General features: G+C 43.1%; 1 protein-coding gene and 1 pseudogene across 1 annotated transcript in view; one reads left to right on the plus strand and one right to left on the minus strand.

Moving 5' to 3' along the window:
• Nucleotides 1-8,899: 8,899 nt before the first annotated feature.
• On the minus strand, nucleotides 8,900-13,283 carry LOC129811236 (tripartite motif-containing protein 16-like; annotated as a pseudogene).
• A 5,264-nt stretch (nucleotides 13,284-18,547) lies between these two features.
• Nucleotides 18,548-21,774, plus strand: part of LOC129811460 (lysophospholipid acyltransferase 2-like) — an 89,313-nt gene continuing 86,086 nt past the window's right edge. The window contains exon 1 of the mRNA XM_055862785.1: nucleotides 18,548-18,804. Within this exon, the coding sequence (XP_055718760.1) occupies nucleotides 18,721-18,804 (84 nt within the window). The 5' untranslated portion in view covers nucleotides 18,548-18,720. The remainder of the gene's footprint in view (nucleotides 18,805-21,774) is intronic.

Here is a 21,774-nt window from a genome sequence, read left to right on the forward strand (position 1 = left end):
ATTCCCGCAGAGTACCAGGACCTCCGGGGGGTGTTTAGCAAGGCCAGGGCCACGTCGCTTCCACCCCACCGACCCTATGACTGCGGGATTGACCTTCTCCCTAGCACCACACCGCCCCGGGGATCTGTACTCTCTGTCGGGACCGGAGACCAAGGCTATGGATACCAACTCCCTAGCTCATGGATTTATCCATCCCTCTCTCGCCCGCACAGGCTTCTTCTTCGTGTAGAAAAAGGACAAGACCCTGCGCCCATGCATTGACCACCGGGGACTCAAAGACATTACGGTTAAGAACCATTACCCGCTACCACTCCAGGGGGCCACTGTGTTTTCCAAGCTGGATCTACGGAACGCCTACCACCTGGTGTGGATACGAGAGGGGGACGAGTGGAAGACCACCTTCAACACGGCAGGTGCCACTACGAGTATCTGGTCATGCCCTTTGGCCTCACCAACGCCCCTGCTGTGTTCCAGGCTCTGGTGAATGATGTTTTCCGCAACATGTTGAACCGTTTCGTCTTCGTCTACATTGATGACATCTTGGTCTTCTCCCACTCCCCTCAAGAACCTGTGCTCCACGTCAGGCAGGTCCTTCAACACCTTCTGGAGAATCAGCTGTTTGTGAAGGCGGAGAAGAGAGAGTTACATCGCTCCACCATCCCCTTTCTAGGTTACATCATCTCTGCTGGGAGTGTCCAGATGGATCCTGGGAAGGTGAGAGCAGTGATGGATTGGCCTCAGCCTACGTCCAGGGTGCAGCTGCAATGTTTCCTGGGGTTCGCCAATTTCTATCGCCGGGGACCATTCACGTGGTCCCCAGCTGCTGACCAGGTGTTCCTGGACCTCAAACATCGCTTCACCACAGCTAGCATCCTGGTTCATCTGGATACATCCTATCAGTTCGTGATGGAGGCCGATACATCAGAGTGGGGGCTGTCCACTCCAACGTCCGAAGAGTTCTGCCCTTGACATCAAGCTACATCCCTGCTCCTTCTTCTCCCATTGCCTCAACACCACGGAAAGGAACTATGACGTGGGGAATCACGTCATAGATGGCGTTAGGTGAAGATGGCGTTAGGAATGGAGGCACTAACTGGAGGTGGCGGAACATCAGTTCATCGTGTGGACTGACCAGAAGAACCTGGAGTATCTCCGCACTGCCAAGCGCCTCAACTCCAGGGAAGCTAGATGGGCCCTGCTGTTTACAAGGTTAAACTTCTACCTCTAGTACCGGCCGGGATCGGTATCATCTCGGGCAGAAGGTATGGCTCTCCACCTGGGATCTGCCCCTCCGGGTGGAGTCATGCAAACTGTCCCCCTGGTTCATCGGCCCTTTCCCCATCTCCAAGATCTGCTGTTCGTCTTCTGTTGCCCCGTGCCCTTCATATACATCCCACCTTTCATGTGTCCCATATTAAGCCCGTGTCTCACAGTCCTTTGTCTTCCATTTCCGGGCCTGCCCCTCCTCCCTCTGTCGTCGATGGCCATCTGGCGTACACGGTGAGACGCCTCCTGAGTGTTCGACCACGGGGCAGGGGTTTCCATTACCTGGTTGACTGGGAGGGTTATTGCCCGGAGGAGAGGTGCTGGGTCCCCGCTAGAGACATCCTGGACCCAGCCCTCATCGCCGACTTCCACTGCCGGCACCCCGGTCAACCAGGTATGCTTCCAGGTAGGATGCCAGGTGGCGCCCCTAGAGGCTAGAGGGGTGGGGGGTCTGTTTCACCTGTCTTTGCTTGTCTCCACCCCTCTCCAGGTGTCGCCCATCTTCCCCATTATCCCCTGTGTACTTATACCTGTGTTCTCTGTTTGTCTGTTGCCAGTTCGTCTTGTTTGTCATGTCAGCTCCTGTTTTTTCCCAGCCTCTTTTTTCTCTCCCTGGTTATTGACCGTTGCCTGTCCTGATCCTGAACCCACCCGCCTGACCACTCTGCCTGCCCCTGACCCTGACCCTGCCTGCCCTCCTGTGCCTTGCCTCTGTTGCTGTAATAAACATTGTTACTTCGACACGGTCTGCATCTGGCTCTTACCTTATCCTGATGTAGTGGAGATTAAAGTTGATATTACACTATATTACAAGGCTTGCAAACTATATTTGCATCTATTTCATAGAGTTATGTTGGAATCGATATTTGAACATGCAGCGTGTTCCAATCTCTTAAAAAACAGACAATGTAATCTAGGACTTTCAGAGAACAAGACCTCGTTGATTGGACGATGTCGGCCTGATGAGACACTTAATTGGCTCCAGCAGGTAGCACAAAATAGCCTAACCAATGATTGTATTAAAGTGATCCTCCTGGAGATGTAAGGACTATTAGAAGGATCAGTTCACTCATTAGATATACAGAGCATTCGGAAAGTATCCCCTTCACTTTTTTCACATTTTGTTACATTACAACCGTATTCTAAAATGGATTATTTAAAATAATTTACTCATCAATCTACACACAATACCCAATAATGACAATGCGAAAACAAGTTTTATAGACATTTTTGCAAATGTATTAAATATTTAAAAAAATTAAATACCTTATTTACCTAAGTATTCAGACTCTTTGCTATGAGACTACAAATTGAGCTCAGGTGCATCCTGTTTCCATTGATTATCCTTGAGAAGTTTCTACAACTTGATTGGAGTCCACCTGTGGTATAATTCAATTGATTGGACATGATTTGGAAAGGCACACACCTGTCTATATAAGGGCCCACAGTTGACAGTGCATGTCAGAGCAAAAACCAAGCCATTAGGTCAGAGGAATTTCCCATAGAGCTACGAGACAGGATTGTGTTTAGGCACAGATATGGAGAAGGGTACCAACAAATGTCTGCAGCATTGAAGGTACCCAAGAACATAGTGGCCTCCGTCATTCTTAAATATAAGAAGTTTGGAACCACCAAGACTCTTCCTATAACCACCAAGACTCTTCCGGCAAACCTGAGCAATTGGGGGAGAAGGGCCTTGGTCAGGGAGGTGACCAAGAACCCGATGGTCACTCTGACAGAGCTTCAGAGTTCCTCTGTGGAGATGGGAGCACCTTCCAGAAGGACAACCATCTCTGCTGCACTCCACGAATCAGGCCTTTATGGTAGAGTGGCCAGACAGAAGCCACTCCTCAGTAAAAGGCACATGACAACCAGCTTGGAGTTTGCCAAAACACACCTAAACGATGGTCAGACCGTGATAAACAAGATTCTCTGTTCTGATGAAACCAAGATTGAACTCTTTGGCCTGAATGTCAAGCATCACGTCTAGAGGAAACCAGACACCGCTTATCACCTGGCCAATACCATCCTTATGGTGAAGCATGGTGGTGGCAGCATCATGCTGTGGGGATTTTTTTCAGCGGCAGGGACTGTGAGACTAGTCAGGACCAATGAAAACCTGCTCCAGAGCACTCAGGACCTCAGACCGTGGTGAATATTCACCTTCCAACCGGACAATGACCCTAAGCACACAGCCAAGCAGGAGTGGCTTTGGGATAAGTCTCTGAATGTCCTTGAGTGACCAAGCCAGAGCCCGGACTTGAACCCAATTGAACATCTCTGGAGAGACCTGAAAATAGCTGATGCTCCCCATCCAAACTGACAGAGCTTAAGAGAATATGCAGAGAAGAATAGGAAATTCCCCAAGCTTGTAACGTCATACCGAAAAAGACTCAAGGCTGCCATCGCCGCCAAAGGTGCTTAAACAAAATACTGAGTAAAGGGTCTGAATACTTATGTAAATATAGTTCCGTTTTTTATATTTTTTTATACATTTGCTAAAATTTATAAAAAACTGTTTTTGCTTTATCATTATGGCGTATTGTGTGTAGATTGATGAGGGGGGAAACCTATTTCATCCATTTTAGAATAAGGCTGTAACGTAACAAAATGTTTAAAAAGTCAAGTGGTCTGAATACTTTCTGAATGCACTGTACATAGACATCGTTAGTGGGAAATGGGAGGATGGGGGATGAGGGATGGAGGATAGGGATGAGGGATGGAGGATAGGGATGAGGGATGGAGGATGGGGATGAGGGATGGAGGATGGGGGATGAGGGATGGAGGATGAGGGAAGTGGAATGGAGGATGGGGGATGAGGTATGGAGGATGAGGGATGGGGGATGAGGTATGGAGGATGGGGGATGAGGTATAGGGGATGGGGGATGGAGGATGGGGGATGAGGGATGGAGGATTGGGGATGGGGGATGAGGGATGGAGGATTGGGGATGGGGGATGAGGGATGGAGAAAGAGCAAATTGGCCAAAGAGTTATAACATGATTTTCAGACACAAAGAGTTGCAGACAGACGCAAAATAAACACATCTCTGGGGCGGGGTGCTGTTCTATTCTGAGACCCGATACATTGAGTGACCTCTGGCCGACATTTGTGTCCAACAAAAAGACACTTCCTGTCTCATCCTCATCTCTCGCCTCTTATTCACTCTGTAGTTACTATATAAGGATGCCAGCCGAATGACCCTGTCCTTCATTTCAGGCTCAATGCAGTTTTAGCTGCCTGACAGATGTAATTCACAGTGAATGAAGGAATGTGTTGGGGGCATTATTGCACTATAGTAATAGTAGAATTAGGATAAGGTCTATTGTTTGATTATTTGGCAAGTTCGGAAACTAACACACACACACACACACAAACATAAACACACAGCACTGCCCCTACCACACATAAACACACACTCACACAGTCATTGTCAGGGCTGTTGATCCCAGGCGGTGCGTCAGTGTCTCTCTCTATTGTATGGATGGGCATCTGAGTGGGGCCCTCCTAAATGCCATGCATCACTCTGACATGTACTTCTCTGGCCTTTAAAGCTCTCATTGGACTCTCCTCTCTCACCACACACTCAAACTATAGACCCCTCGTGGAGTCTGTAACACTTTGCTGCATTGATGGAAGTTTATGTTCTGGAGCTTGGGGGAAGTTGCTATGGTGATGCCAACTCTGTGTGTCTATTTGTGTTGGAGGATATAACTGGCAGCCAGTGGTCTCAAGATAGAACCAGACAAAATTACAACAAAAATGGGCAGTAATAATGAACGCAATGAAATGTGTTCTCTCTCTCGCTCGCTCTCTCTCTCGCTCTCTCTCCCTCAGTGTGTAAGGTGGGTATTTCATGAAAACATCTCTTAGTAAATGTTTAATAGTGATTATGTAAGGCCTGTAGTACATAAACAGTATTCAGAAGGGGATGTGGGCATCTGGGAGAAGAAACAAGATGGAGTCCAGCAGGACTCTCTGTATCAATAAATAATCAAGACACTAAAATTACACTAAAATGAGTAGGAAATCATTTACACCCAAATGTTCCCAGAGGATTCAAATGAGAATGTGAAAATTGAGTGTTGAAAAATGATCCCTGTGTACAAATTAACAATTTATATTCAGAACACAAGGACTCTGACTTGAATCAGGAATATTGTTGAAAGGGCTGTGGTAAAAAGAGTAGATAGTCAGCCATATCTCTGTTTGCTAGACAGTGGTCTGATCTCTTCCTGTTGACACCTCAAAACTATTACAATACAGCATGTTTCATAAGTCAAAATACAACATTCATATGCCCACACTGGTCCTACTTGGTTCAGACATGAGGTTAGATATAGGCTAGGATTAGGAATAATAGACCTGACTGCATACTGTATATACTTCTCTCAGACCTGCAGTGAAACTCCTAGATAGACCCTCATCAACAACCTCTCCCTCAACGTATGCAAGACAAAGGAGTTCATCGTGGACTACAGGAAACGGAGGGCCGAACTCCCCCATTCACATCGACGGGCCTGTAATGGAGCGGGTTGAGAGCTTCAATTCCTTGATGCCCACATTGCTAAGGACCTATCATGGCGATCTGAGGGCATGACAACGCCAATTCCCCCTCAGCAGGCTGAAAAGGCTGGAGGTCATTTTGCAGGGCGCTGGCAGTGCACCTCCTTGCACAAAGGCGGAGGTAGCGGTCCTGCTGCTGGGTTGTTGCCCTCCTACGGCCTCCTCCACGTCTCCTGATGTACTGGCCTGTCTCCTGGTAGCGCCTCCATGCTCTGGACACTACGCTGACAGACACAGCAAACCTTTTTGCCACAGCTCGCATTGATGTGCCATCCTGGATGAACTGCACTACCTGAGCCACTTGTGTGGGCTGTAGACTCCGTCTCATGCTACCACTAGAGTGAGAGCACCGCCAGCATTCAAAAGCGACCAAAACATCAGCCAGGAAGCATAGGAACTGAGAAGTGGTCTGTGGTCACCACCTGCAGAATCACTCCTTTTTTGGGGGTGTCTTGCTAATTGCCTATAATTTCCACCTTTTGTCTATTCCATTTGCACAACAGCATGTGAAATTTATTGTCAATCAGTGTTGCTTCCTAAGTGGACAGTTTGATTTCACAGAAGTGTGATTGACTTGGAGTTACATTGTGTTGTTTAAGTGTTCCCTTTATTTTTTTGAGCAGTGTAGTATGGAATGATGTTCAAAGCTGTTTGAGCTGAGCTTGTGGAGATGATACTGTGGATTACAGGGTGTTTAGTATTCCGTATTCTGCTTCCATTGAGGAAGACATACACTAGTTTAGTAGCTTTCAATGGGTGAAAAAGTGTTTTGTCCAAATGGGGCTTGTATTGGGGGCTCCAGACCATTATAACATCACAATACATATGCTGCATTTGACTACAGAATTACTCAGTCATCTGCTTAAAGGAAGAAGTATGCCTCTTGACTTCTTGCCTCTTGAAGTCATCTTTGACGTATTCTTGGTCATCTTGAAGACAGCTGTTGTGGTTTGTATCCAAAGTGTTTGGGTAGGCTCACAGTTCCCTCCATGACCATGACAAAACCACACATCACTGACCCCCGTGTGTTTCTCAGCTCATTCATTGGTCTACAGATTAGAATCACAGACAGTGAGGATGACTGTGTGCGTGAATCTGTCTGGTTTGTTAGCCTGAGGCTACAACAGGTGTTCTGTAGCACTGTGGTGTGGACAAAATAACATGATGTGTAATCTATCTTTGCTGCTGACAAAAGACATGTGTGGAGATGTGTGAGGTTGACAGCCCTGGGGTGCTAGTACAACTACGAGTGCAGACCCCCCCCCCCCAAAACGATTTGTTCTCGATTTCGAGTTTGTTGAACAGAGGCTGTGTATGTTTTGGTTCTACAAAGCTGTTGTGTCCATCATAACATTCAACAATCAATTAATTGCAGTCATTCTTGCACCATGCGATCAAATATCAGTTCTTCTCTATGCTCATGATCTATTTCCCTGAGTGCATATGATAGACAGTTGGTCGTCGGAGCACATCTGAGCCGGAGGAGCGTCTATAATCCTGCCGTTGGACTCATTGCGGCCAGCACTAGCAGGTCAAACGAATGACTAAAATGAACGAGTCACTCAGATTTTTTTTAAACAGACTCTCGAGTCCGTAAAAAGAGTTGTTAAAAAATAACAAGTTGTTTGCTAACTGCACATCACTATAGTCCCCCAGTTGGATTAGTCAATCCCAGGTGGCATGGAGCCCAGACTGCTCCTGGCCCTGTGGCCCCAGCCGGAGGAAGGTTGCTCAGAGGCACATTTCATCATGCTGAGACCTAGCCATGGGCATGGTGGTGGCCCTAGGACAGAAGCTCTCTGGTGCCGGTCTCAAGGCCCCTCTCCTTTTGGCTCCCTTCTCCCGGCCTGCGGCCGTCACTGCCATCCAGTCGCTTCTGGGGAGAAGGAACTGCTGGAGATGCAAAGTGCAGAATTAATCTGCTGACATACAAATCATTAAAATCCAGACGGAAAATATTTACACAAGAAGCCACCTAACATCACAGTCAAAGAAAGAATGTTCAGTATTAAAAGGCAACTCTGCCACTTTTAATTTGTGGGTTGTTTTTATGTAGTATTTAGTGTTGTCCTACACAATTTGTATACTTCTTTGACGGACGGACGAGGTGCAGAGAATTTCGATGCCCACGCCGCCAAGCCCCTCCCTGTGGAAAACCTTCAGGGCAAGCTTTTGGTAGGTTTCACAGCCCATCGGCTCCACCTTACCCGCATTGCCCCCTCCGCTCGCACACACTCAGTGAGTCTTGCACTTCATGCAGAGGCTCACGTCATTCTCAATAAAGAAGCTTGTGTCATCCCCAACGCAGAGGCCATCCTCATCCCTGTGGCAGAAACTTGCTCCATCTCCTACGCAGAGTTTACTGTGATGCCAGTCTCCACCCCAATGACACCAGGCCACACCTCCTCTGGGCTACAACAGAGCAGAGAAACAGGAATAGAGGTAGACAGCAGGGACACCTGCACAGCTCATTCCAGCTCCAAGGACCAATGTGCTATGCAGCACAATCACACCATAACTAACCCGCTACTTAGTCACAAATGCCTTTGACCCTAAACATATAAAGGTATGCAGTTTTTTGTAGAGAGGGTCACGTGTGTTCTCTGTCTGCAGACTGTTGTAGAGGTAACCAATGCAAAGGGAAGGGTTCCCTGCTGCTACCTCTCTTTCCTACCAAGGTGCATGAATTGAGGAGCAAACTGAAGCTGAAGCGTGTTGGGTTCTACTTTTAGCAGTAGAGGTAACCAATGACAACCTCGGGGGGAAGAGAAGGACAGAGAGGACGTGAAAGCAGATGAGTTACACTGACAGAGAACGAAGCCTTTAGTCTTAAAAGCTTGGTGTAGTAGAGCCCATTAACTGGTCAGTGTTTGAAACCAAAGGCTTTCACCTTCTTGGTATTTACAGAGGTTGTTGCCATCCGACCCAAGAAAGGATCAGTCCGTTGGGTTCTCAAAAGACTGTTCAAGCCAGTGTGCTGCTGTGTCTGCACTGATGGAAAGGAGTGATGAAGAGGCAGCTTTAAGTGCTGTACTTCAAGCGTTGTACTAGAACTCAACTCTTCACAGCTTCACTAATTGGCTACTTTATTCAATTCTTTACTTTTTGCATACATTTGCCTTTATCTTTGACATTTTTATGTTATGTTTCTCTCCTCTGTTGTTTGTTATCTGTGCGGTCTTGAACCACTCCAAACAAGAGGCTGCACTGAGGATAGTAACACAGAAAACACAACAAATCATCGTCTCAATTTCATTGGACTAGAACAAAAACAACAGTCTCACTTTACAATGTGTCCCTATTACCAATGTATTAACATGGTACAGCAGTTACATAGGCAAGTACAGTGTAGCTACACATTTTTGCAAATAATAATAACTAACAGATGTACAGTGAACATGAACCAAAGCTCCACTTCATGAAATGAGCCAATTAACTTCTCATTTATTGCGTAGCAACCAAGTCAAACGACCTCATCCCGATCAAGTACAAATGTCTCTTCCCCTGAAATAGTTCAGCAGTGTTGTGCCACCAGACTGAATAAACTGAACTCAATGATGATTGGACTCTTTCACCTGTCAAGAACTCCTTCCAGCAAATTAAGCAACTATGCTGTCTGTACTCTATGATATCTGCAATCTTACATCAAACTTCGACCACAGTCAGTCAATCTTTGTCCTACTGTACATGTATCAACAAGGCCAGCAGACTAATACCAGCAGACTAATAACTTTGTCACTGAATAGGTATCAGTATCTTCAGATGATCCAGCAAATGAACCCAAGATAGAATGGCTGAGTGAATGTGGCCTGGACTCTGTGGAGGGTCATTTTGTCGTAGGCGCTGTAGAAGGACAGAGTTCCTGCATTGTGGTCTAGGTGCACTCCTACTCTGGAAGAGCATGGCACAGGGATATCAGTACTGTGATCCTTGTGGATGAAACAGCAGCTGGATGGAGTGCAGTCAAACCTCCAAGACTGATCACTACCCCCAAACAAACACTCATTACCATCTCCTTTCCTGCTGATTCCTTTATATGAGACAGCTATACGAACCCAATTCCCGCTCCACTCTGCCTCCCAGTAGCAGGCTCCAGACAGAGCCTCTCTACACAGCACCTGCTTGAAGAAGGTAAATCTGTCTGAATGATCAGGATATAACTGGACCTTAGAACTAATGGTCACCTTTCTATTTTCCTCAGACAGACACAGGTACTGTTGTGCTGTATTGGGATCCAACGTCAGCTGGCAGGAGTCTGAGAAGATAAAAAATAAAGTGATTAAAATCACTTGATTAAAAGTCTGAGTGTGTGTGTGTGTGTGTGTGTGTGCTCACGCAAGTCCGTGTTTACTCACATTCTAGTCTTGGGCTCAGCAGGGTGGTCAATCTGAACTTAAATCACCATGGAGACAGATAGGCTAGTAAATGCTCTATCACAGGTCCACGTTATTCATGTCCACTATCAAGCGTTATACAGGTAACTAGAGGGGAGATGGGCTATTAGAAGAGACAGGGATTGGTTGATGAAATGACCAGCCATTCCATTAGATAAACTTTACCCATATCTATACATTCATTTGGTCCTATCACAAATACATGTCATGCAGTTATTTTATGTCTAGTAGTATCTAATGCAGTTAGTTTGAGGTATTATTCTATACAAAATCTTGAAATGCATTTTACCAACCGTCCCCAGATATCTTGTCCATTTCCTCCTTGCATATGTCTTGTTGTGGATCTTTCAGTTCAGAGACTGATGTCTTCAAATGCTTAAAGGAGATACGGCCTGAGATCCAGGAGAGACACAGAGAGAGAAGGAAAAGTATTGAGAAAGTTAGATGTTAATTTATTACAAGTACATTTAATTGGTAAATGAATCTAAATAGACATTTGGAAATGATTTTGTGAGGTATATCTAAGTTAGTGATGTCACCTGGAGGAAATGGATGTGATCCTCTGTGTGTGAGAGCTACTTCAGCTCAGCATCTCTCCTCCTCAGCTCAGCATCGCTCCTCCTCAGCATCTCTCCTCCTCAGCATCTCTCCTCCTCAGCTCAGCATCTCTCCTCCTCAGCTCAGCGTCGCTCCTCTTCAGCATCTCTCCTCCTCAGCTCAGCATCTCCTCTCCTCAGCATCTCTCCTCCTCAGCTCAGCATCTCTCCTCCTCAGCTCAGCATCTCTCCTCCTCAGCTCAGCGACCTCCTGCTCCAGTTGCTCCAGGTGTCCTTCAGCCCGACTCACTTCAGCCTTCTCCTGGGCTCTGATCAACTCCTTTACCTCAGAGCGTCTTCTCTCAATGGAGTGGATCAGCTCAGTAAAGCTCCTCTCACTGTCCTCCACTGCTGCCAGTGCAGAGCGCAGTTTGGACACACATAAAGAGAGTAGAGGGGTCCATGTCAACTAGCCCATTCACTTAGCTCTCACCAGGACCCCAGACAGACTGGAAATGCATGCATGCATGCATGCATGCATGTATATATAATGTAAATATAGATGACCCCAACACTCACCTTCAGAGAGTCCACAACCTGTATCTCCTTCTCTCTATCCTGGATTTTCTTCTGGGATTCCTAATGTTCTCCCCAAACTGTTTCTGCAGAAAAATAAATCCTATCAAATTCATTTAGCTATTATTACATTCTACTCTGTATTTCTACAAAAAACTTGAAAATTTTATTTTCCAACTATTTGTATTCAAGCATATCATGTTTGAAACATGTTATGCCCTGCATGGACTTAATGAGATGCAATGTATTCCTCAAAGACAAATGTAGTCCTAGCAACAGTGATTGAACGTTTATCTACTGTATGTACTTTGACATTTCAGTTGTGTCACAGTAGTAGACAAAACATTTCCTTATAGTTATTAGGAGGCAAGGGTAACAAGATTAACAATTATTAGACTATGTTTAAATGCAAATATGTAATATCTAACAGCAGAGTTCCATTCTTACCTGTTTCTCAGTCCTCTCTGCTGCAGCTGACACTGTATCATGGCCTTTATGTTCATCCATCATACAAAAACAACAAATACACTGCTGATCTGTACGGCAGTAAACCTCCAGTATTTTGTCATGATGAGAACAGATCTTCTCCTGTAGTTGTGTGGAGGCTTTGACCAGCTTGTGTTTCTTTAAGGGAGCTACTTCATAGTGAGGCTGGAGGTGAGTCTTACAGTAAGAGGCCAGACACACTCTCCTAGTGCAGAAATCACACTCCACATCTCCAGGTCCAACATAATAGTGAGCAGGAGGAGAAGCTTGGGGTTATTCTGTCTTCTTCAGTTTCTCCACCAATTCAGCCAGAATAGTGTTTTTCCACAGAACGGGCCTGGAGATGAAGCTTTCCTTACACTGGGGGCAGCTGTAGACCACCTTCGAATCATCCTGATCAAAGCAGCCGTTAATACAACCCATACAGTAGCTGCGTCCACAAGCAATAGTCGCCGGATTCTTCAGTAGATCCAGACAGATAGAACAACTGATCGAGTCCATAGCCTCTGTCATTTTCAAACACACACCAACAAACAGCAAGAGTACCAGATAGCTTATTTTCGTTTTCCTTCAAATGTTTCTTCAAAGGAGTAGGAGTGGCTTGTGTTCTGTCAACGGTGGCTTCCTGATTCTGTTTGTGAACTCAAATTTAGCTACCAGTTCTGGCCAGCAGAGGGCACAAGTCGCCCGTCACTGTCAGAGTGAACATTCTCGTCAAACTGGCCCTTTGGAGAATTTTTTTTGTGAATTTGTTTAGCTCCCAAGATGTAGTGGAAATCGTGAAATCTGTTACTGTGTGAATTAAATTGTCATGTTTGAATTGTTTCATGAGTTCATAAAGAGCTACGCATGTTAAATGTTTTAATTGTACTGTAAGTGCTATGGATTTAGTTACAGGGGAACTTTTATTTTGTTCGTCAGACTGCAGATTGTTCAAAGAGGAGCGACACAGGGTGCGCTTCTATCATTTAAATTTAGTTGATTAGAATCTGGGTGTGTTTTCCTGTCTTTTATTAACTAGCAAAGTGCAAAGAAATGTTAATTCGGGTTGGGCGTGAGTTTCTGCTTGAATTTGGTTAAAAGGACGATACATTTTTTGTTCATTCTTTGCAAAATCTCATTTTTTTTCTCTCTTATATATTATTCTGAATTGAAGACATGTTGTCTTTCTCTGAGTAGTATGTAATGTATCATGTAGTACTATTAGTTGAATTGAGAAATCGCATTTCGTTTTTATGGTAGCTCTTCCAAACGTTGGTGGCCAGGATTATCTAATTTATTTAACTAGGCAAGTCAGTTATGAATACATTCTTATTTACAATGACGGTCTAGTGGGTTAACTGCCTTATCAGGGACAGAACGACAGATTTTTACCTTGTCAGCTCGGGGATTCGATTTAGCAACCTTTCGGTTACTTGCCCAACGTTCTAACCACTAGGCTATCTGCCCCAATTATCTGGCATCTAAATAATTGCATAACGGTGCAATCAGTCATAGCCTACTAAGTGGTGACGCAAGGCTCGCTACCTTGACTAGATCCTATAGACGTCAGATTGATAAATGTCGTTTATTATTATATTCAACATAATTTCCACACTTCTACATAATGGTTGGATAATTTTCATCCACCTACAGTAATATATGCATTATTGTTAAGGAACTACACTGTTGCATGTTTAATGAAAATCACTGTATACTACCTGGCGATCTCTCAACAAAACAGATTTCAGTTGAAATGTGTTAAGATATTTAGGAAAAAGTCATCCTGCAACTTCAGTCATGCATGTCAGAAATCCACAGTCAAGTGACAATATGCTGTGTGTGTATATATAAATATATATATATATATATATATATATATATATATATATATATATATATATTTATACATACAGTACCAGTCAAAAGTCTGGACACACCTTTATTTTTACTATTTTCTACATTGTAGAATAATTGTGAAGACATCAGAACTATGAAATAACACATATGGAATCATGAAGTAAACAAAAAAAGTGTTAAACAAATCAAAAAAGATTTTACATTTGAGATTCTTTAAAGTTGCCACCCTTTGCCTTGATGACAGCTTTGCACACTCTTGGCATTCTCCCAATCAGCTTCATGATGTAGTCACCTGGAATGCATGTCAATTAACAGGTGTGCCTTATTAAAAGTTAATTTGTGGAATTTCTTTCCTTCTGAATGCGTTTGAGCCAATCATTTGTGTTGTGACAAGGTAGGGGTGGTATACAGAAGATAGCCCTATTTGGTAAAGGACCAAGTTCATATTATGGCAAGAACAGCTCAAAAAAAACAATGAGAAACGACAGTCCATCGTTCTTTAAGACATGAAGTTCAGTCGATACGGAAAATGTCAAGAACTTTGAAAGTTTCTTCAAGTGCAGTCGCAAAAACCATAAAGCGCTATAATGAAACTGACTCTCATGAGGACCACCACAGGAAAGGAAGACCCAGAGCTACCTCTGCTGCAGAGGATAAGTTCAGAGTTAGCAGCCTCGGATTACAGCCCAAATAAATGCCTCACAGAGTTCAAGTAACAGACACATCTCAACATCAACTGTTCAGAGGAGACTGCCTGAATCAGGCCTTCATGGTCGAATTGCTGCAAAGAAACCACAACAAAAGGACACCAATAATAAGAAGAGACTTGCTTGGGCCAAGAAACAAGCAATGGACATTAGACTGGTGGAAATCTGTCCTTTGTTCTGATGACTCCAAATTTGCGATTTTTGGTTCCAACCGCTCTGTCTTTGTGAGACACAGAGTAGGTAAACGGATGATCTCCGTATGTGTGGTTCCCACCATGAAGCATGGAGGAGGAGGTGTGGTGGTGATTTGCTGGTGACACTGTCTGTGATTTATTTAGAATTCAAGGCACACTTAACCAGCATGGCTACCACAGCATGCTGCAGCAATAAGCCATCCCATCTGGTTTGCGCTTAGTGGGACTAACATTTGTTCTTCAACAGTATAACGACCCAAAACATACCTCCAGGCTGTGTAAGGGCTATTTGACCAAGGAGAGTGATGGAATGCTGCATCAGATGACCTGGCCTCCACAATCACCCAACCTCAACCCAATTGAGATGGTTTGGGATGAGTTAGACTGCAGAGTCAAGGAAAAGCAGCCAACAAGTGCTCAGCATATGTGGGAACTCCTTCAAGACTATTGGAAAAGCATTCCAAGTGAAGCTGCTGGAGAGAACGCAAAGATGTCATCAAGGCAAGCGGTGGCTACTTTGAAGAATATCAAATATAAAATATATTTAGACTTGTTTAACACTTTTTTGGTTACTACATGATTGCATGTATGTTATTTCATAGTTTTGATGTCTTCACTATTATTCTACAATGTAGAAAATACTAAAAATAAAGAAAACTCCTTGAATGAGTAGGTTTGTCCAAACTTTTAACTGGTACTGAAAGTATTCACAGCAATTACAGCTGTGAGTATTTTGGGGTATGTCTCTAAGAGCTTTGCACACCTGGATTGTACAATATGTGCACATGATTCTTTTTTAATTCTTCAAGCTCTGTCAAGCTGGTTGTTGATCATTGCTAGACAGCCATTTTCAAGTCTTGCCATAGATTTTCAAGCCAATTTAAGTCAAAACTGTAACTAGGCCACTCAGGAACATTCAATGTCATCTTGGTAAGAAACTCTAGTGTATATTTGGCCTTGTGTTTTAGGTTATTGTCCTGCTGAAAGGTAAATTTATCTCCCAGTGTCTGTTGGAAAGCAGACTGAAACAGGTTTTCCTCTAGGACTTTGCCTGTGCTTAGCTCTATTCCGTTTATTTATATCCTAAAAAACTCCCTTTCCAATGACAAGCATACCCATTAGATGATGCAGCCACCACCATGCTTGAAAATATGTGGTACTCAGTGATGTGTTGTGTTGGATTTGCCCCAAACATAACACTTTGTATTCAGGGCATAAAGTTAATTCCTTTCCCACATATTTTCCAGTTTTTCTTTAGTGTCTTATTGCAAACAGGATGCATGTTTTGGAATATATTTTATTATGTACAAGCTTCCTTCTTTTCACTGTGTTTTAGGCCACTAGATGCAAATCACACACTTAGTCTGTAGCTGACACTCAAATACACTGCACTGAACATAGGCAGAGACCTAGCCAATGAATGTGAATGGTCAATTTAGTTTCATTATATCCTTACTTCACAGAAATACAAATGTATGCTTTACCTCGCAGCAAGCATGCCAAAGCCAAAACAGATTGCGAAGAGATAAATGAAAGCATTTTCTTAATCAGTTTTGGCAGGTAATAGTTTCATATGGTAATCCAAATTCGTTCAACCAAACCCAATGTAACTACAAATGCTTCAACTTCTGATACACTGTAACAATATTTCCCTCATACTGTAACACTGTATACATTGTAAAATATAATGCACACTGTAACATTGTGCCAGATCGTTTTGCATGACCCGGTGCAAATGGTGTAAAGTACTTAAGTAAAAATACTTTGAAGTACTACTTAAGTAGTTTTTGGGGGTATCTGTACTTTACTTTACTATTTATACTTTTGACAACTTTTACTTTTACTTCACTACATTCCCAATGAAAAGTATGTACATTTTACACCATACATTTTCCCTGACACCCAAAAGAACTCGTTACATTTTGACTGCTTAGCAGGACAGAAAATGGTCCAATTCGCAGATTTATCAAGAGAACATCCCTGGTCATCCCTACTGTCTCTCATCTGGCGGAATCACTAAACACAAATGCTTTGTTTTTAAATGATGTCTGAATGTTGGAGTGTGAGCCTGGCTATCCGTAAATAAAATTAAAATAAAATAGTGTCGTCTGGTTTGCTTAATATATGGAATTTAAAATTCTTTGCACTTTAACTTTTGATACTTAAGTATATTTTAGCAACTACATTTACTTTTGATACTTAAGTATATTTAAAACCAAATACTTTTAGACTTTTAATCAAGTAGTATTTTACTGGAGTCATTTTCTATTAAATTATCTTTATTTTTACTCAAGTATGAGAATTGAGTACTTTTTCCACCACTGCCCGGTGCCCCGGGTGGGTGGAGTTTGCACATTTGAGACATTTCCTAGTGTCCATTTCCTGGTTGCTAAAATTCTTAAAGTTCGCCCCAATTTCAGTTTATGTAAAAATAAGTCATTGTGTAGAGAATCCTTGTACCATCTAAACTGCTGTGAAATATATTTTCCATAGCCAAAAATTGTGTATTTGTACAAAATCAAAGTGAAAGATGCAAAAACAAAACTTAAGAACGGGAAGCATAGAAATAGCTTATAGAGAACAGATCTACCGCTTTTTAGACTTGCTTTCAGTGAGAATGACAGATCTATAACACACATTTGTTTATGAATTTGATCGGGTTGCCCAAAAAGTTAAATATTGTAGCTTTAAGTAAAATCTCCACCCACCCTGGGCCCCATGCCATGCAAAACGTTGCTGAACGTTCATCCTTATGTCAGAACATGGGCTTATGTCACATTCAAATCAATTGGGAACTTGTAAATCTCTGATTTCCGAGCGTTCAAGGTAACTGGGAACTCTGTAAAAAACTAACTCAGAGTGGGAAAAATAGTTTTGAACGTTCATTCAACTCGAAATTCCAAGTCGTAAAAGCATTTTTTTTTCTAGAGCCCCGACTTTCCGACCTGAAGATCACTAATGTAATGATTTGACATTTTTTCGAGTTCCCAGTTGTTTAGAACGCGGCAAGGGACCTCGGTAAAAAACTAGGTCAAATTATGACGTCAGTGATCTTTAGGTTGGAAAGTCAGAACTCTAGAAAGATGCCAGAGTTACCGACTTGGAATTCCGAGTTGGTTGACCGTTCAAAACTATTTTTCCTGTCAGAGTTTGTATTTTTTGAGTTCCCAGTTGTCTTGAATGTTTGGAAGTCAGAGATTTGCCAGTTCCCAGTTGTTTTGAACATGACATAAGCCCATGTTCTGACGTAAGGATGAACGTTAAGCAACATTTTGCATGGCCTGGTGCCCCGGGCTGGCAACACATTCAAAACATGCCGTGTTCAAAACAACAGGGAGGTCAAATCATGACAAGGTCAAATCATGACCTTAGTGATCTTCAGGTCGGAAAGTTGGAGCTCTAGAAAAAGGCCAGAGTTCCCGAGTTGGAATTCTGAGATGGATGACTATTCAAATAAACATTTCCCAATCTGAGCTCATTTTTTCAGAGTTCCCAGTTGTTTTGAACACATTGAAGTGGGAATTCTGAGATTTCCGAGTTCCTGTTTCAGAGTTCCTAGTTGATTTGTACATGGTACCAGTTGTCTTGAATATGGTGCTTTCAAGACATCCGTGAACTCCGAAAAGAACGAGGTCAAATCATGACAGTGATCTTCAGGTCTGCGACCTTCAGGTTGGATGACTGTTCAAAACGATTTTTTCCCCAGGTTCCCAGTTGTCTTGAACGCACTAAATTCGGAGATTTCCGAGTTCCGAGTTGTTTTGAATGCGACATTTTTCTTCTCCAAGTGGAATGCCACATATGTACATGGGAGGAGTCCACGTGAGACAGAGTCGACTTCAAATTTGATTCGTTTGGGGAAATGTACATAATAGTTTCTGTGTCATCCACATACATCTGATTGGTCAATTGAAATCACTTTCTCCATACGATAGGCTGAGAAATGTCATGGAGGGGGGGCTCGGAATATATCCCTCCGCCCACACTGTCTTTGTTGTCGTTGGTGCTGTTTGATATGTGCTGTAGATTTTGGTGGCGCTGTAACACGGATGACAACCATCTAGCCTGGTAACCCGTCGCAGCGGCAACAGCAGTTTTTCAACGGAGGAGAGTGTATCTGCGACGGCGAAGGGGAGCAAGGGATTCACGGCCTCAATAATGGCTACGGAAACCACATCGTCCTGTACTGGCTCCAATTTACTGCAGCCGATAAGCGAGATTATCAATCTTCCTCTAGACCAGGTAAACATTTTATTTTTGAATTGATTTTCTCCTTGGCTTTGGTTTACTACTGTAGGTTAACTGGTTTCATTAGTGATGCAGAGATTGTAGCGTGCAGGCTAAAATAACCTGATTGAATGCCGTCTTAATCAGAAAGTCAGAGACGTCATTCGCTAGATTGTTGCATTATTGTAAAAAATGTTTTAGGCCTACTAGATACTAATATTTTAACATTTTCGAAACGGTTGGAGAATTTGTTAACTTCGGCTTATCGTGCATTACTGAATTGTTTGGATTGTCAACTGTAGAATGTATTAGGCCTAACACTTGCTTATTGAAAGTTCCATTCATTCAACACTATTTCCACTTAGGCTGCGCCACTGTTGCTAAACTTATAGGCCTATACTACCACCAATCGTTTTTTTCCCCACACAGACAAAGCGGTCTACATTGACATCTTCTCAAGCGAGTAATTCGTCATCCCTTTAATCAATTAAATTGATACCAGTGTCTCTCCTAGCTAATCGCTTATTATTTAATGCGATTAGACTAGCCTACCACAATCGGTGTCCTGCTGTGTGTGACGTAGCCCACCAGTTGTGTAACAAGGTGTGGTCCATTGATAACTATTGCATATCGTGAGGGGTCGTTTTGACGTTAGCCTACTAATGCTTGCATTTTAATCACATTTCCGTTTATCACACACACACACACAGCGGTCTTTGTTAATCCTCTGCTGTGTCACTGTGAGCCCTCTGCAATCATATCAAATTGTATCTTCCAGAGATCCCCAGGGGTTGTGTACAGCAGCATATGAAAAAACAGTTGGTCCCTCCAAATATGTGATGGGGACAGTAACCTCAATATGAACACTCAACCTCGAGACCCGTTGCTATCACTGAATTGTCCCTACAACAGAGTAGGGCTGGGCGGTATATCGTATTTTACTATATACCAGTATTGATGCATGGGTAGGATTTTTACTTTACCTTATATAATGATATTTGTTTGGTTTCTTAAATGGGATACGCAACTACTGCGCGTGTAATGTCCGTTTTTATAGTTAACTCGTTTGCTACTTGAGTCGTATTTCTCCCAACTGCTGCATTTCTATACTCACACCAAACCCTGCCCTGTCCCTCAAGGAGCGAGCAGTTGCTCGACCACGGAGTCACGAACACTTCCTTGCCGTTCACTCTGCAGTCTCCACGGTCAGACAGATGCAGTACTGTGTTGGTGACAACGATGCTGCTTTCCACAAGCGTTCAATAATTACTATTAGTTTGTGTATCTTGCTGTCTGCTAGTTTGGCTTTTCTTAACAAGTTGTGGCTAAAATGCATATTGTTAGCCGCTAATGCTAATCGCTAACTAGCTTTCTAAATGTTATAAGAGTCGGAGCAAACGTAGATGGCTAAAACAGCCTGGTGTAGGCCTAGATAGGCATGTTTGTGCAATGTTAGGCTATCTTAAATAAGAGAGGAATGGGTGAATCATGAATATGTTACTACTTCGATGAGGTTTAACGGTGGTTGGTATCCAATAAGTAGTCCGTCATTGTAAATAATCATTTGTTCTTAACTGACTTGCCTAGTTAAAGGTTACATTTAAAATAAATAAATGTTTTACCGCCACCTACTAGACTGGAGTATAACTCCCTTATACTTAAAAAAACAAATGCCCTTACATCTAATCCTACACTCACTAAAAACCCACCACCCTACTCCACTATTTAACTCTATCTAGTTCTACCTCAGGCCAACCACCCGAAAGGATGGGACACCACCACTCAACACACCCTGCAACCTGCATTTTCTGGAATTTAGGTTCCATCCCTGCAGTACAGTTGATAACCATTACCATAAACGCTGACAACTTCTGCACTAATCTAACCCTGGAAACCTCAACCTGCTTCTCTCACACGGGACATTTCTGAACCCTAGTCCCATCGACACCCCTACAATTAACACATACCATTACTTTTCTCAATGCTACACATTCCTTGGTCTCATGTCCTTCTGCACACTTCTCACACCTAGGAACCTAGCTCATACACACTGCTGCCTAATGCCCATATGCTTGACACCTGTAACAACGTAATGTATTTGGCACAAAAGCTCATACAGGATAACTTAAATACAGTGCATTCGGAAAGTATTCATACCCCCTGACTTTTTCCACATTTTGTATCCTTATTCTAAAATTGATTTGTTCCCCCCCTTATCAATCTACACACAATTCACCTGTCTTTGATCAGGCATACAGCTCACTCTGCTTACACTTTCTACCATTCTTCTTTAACAAACTATCTCCTGTCTTCCCCATTTTTACCGATTTCAAGTTCACCCTCTTACTCCCCCTCTCTCTTCGAACTCCTCGGCCTCTGTCTTTTTCCCGCCATTCCTCCACTGTATTCCAAGTATACAGCAGGGTAGCCTAGTGGTTAGAGCGTTGGGCTAGTAACCGAAAGGTTGCAAGTTCGAATCCCCGACCTGACAAGGTACAAATCTGTCATTCTGCCCCTGAACAAGGCCCTGTTCCTAGGCCGTCATTGAAAATAAGAATTTGTTCTTCACTGACTTGCCTAGTTAAATAAAGATAAAATAAAAAATACGTCTCCTTATAATACTGCACTTTTCCGGACATACATCTTGTTCACTCTTTACATAACCAATGGCTGGTGGTCTATATTACCTCAGCTGTCTATGGCTCAAGTAGCTCTAAATTAAATGCAGTCACCTCCAAAATGATTGTCCCTTTTAATAAAGATTAGCAAAACATTTTATACTGATACAATTTACTCAGAGGAAGACATTTTCTTAGACCATTCCTCCATACAGAATCTTTCCAGATCCTTCATATACTTCGGTCTGTGCTCATGGACTGCCCTCTTCAATTCAAACCACATGTTTTCAATGGGGTTCAAGTCCAGAGACTGAGATGTCCATTGCAAAATGTTGATATTGTGGTCATTTAACAATTTCTTTGTGGA

Source organism: Salvelinus fontinalis, chromosome 15 (assembly GCF_029448725.1).
Source record: "Salvelinus fontinalis isolate EN_2023a chromosome 15, ASM2944872v1, whole genome shotgun sequence".
Lineage (NCBI taxonomy): Eukaryota > Metazoa > Chordata > Actinopteri > Salmoniformes > Salmonidae > Salvelinus > Salvelinus fontinalis.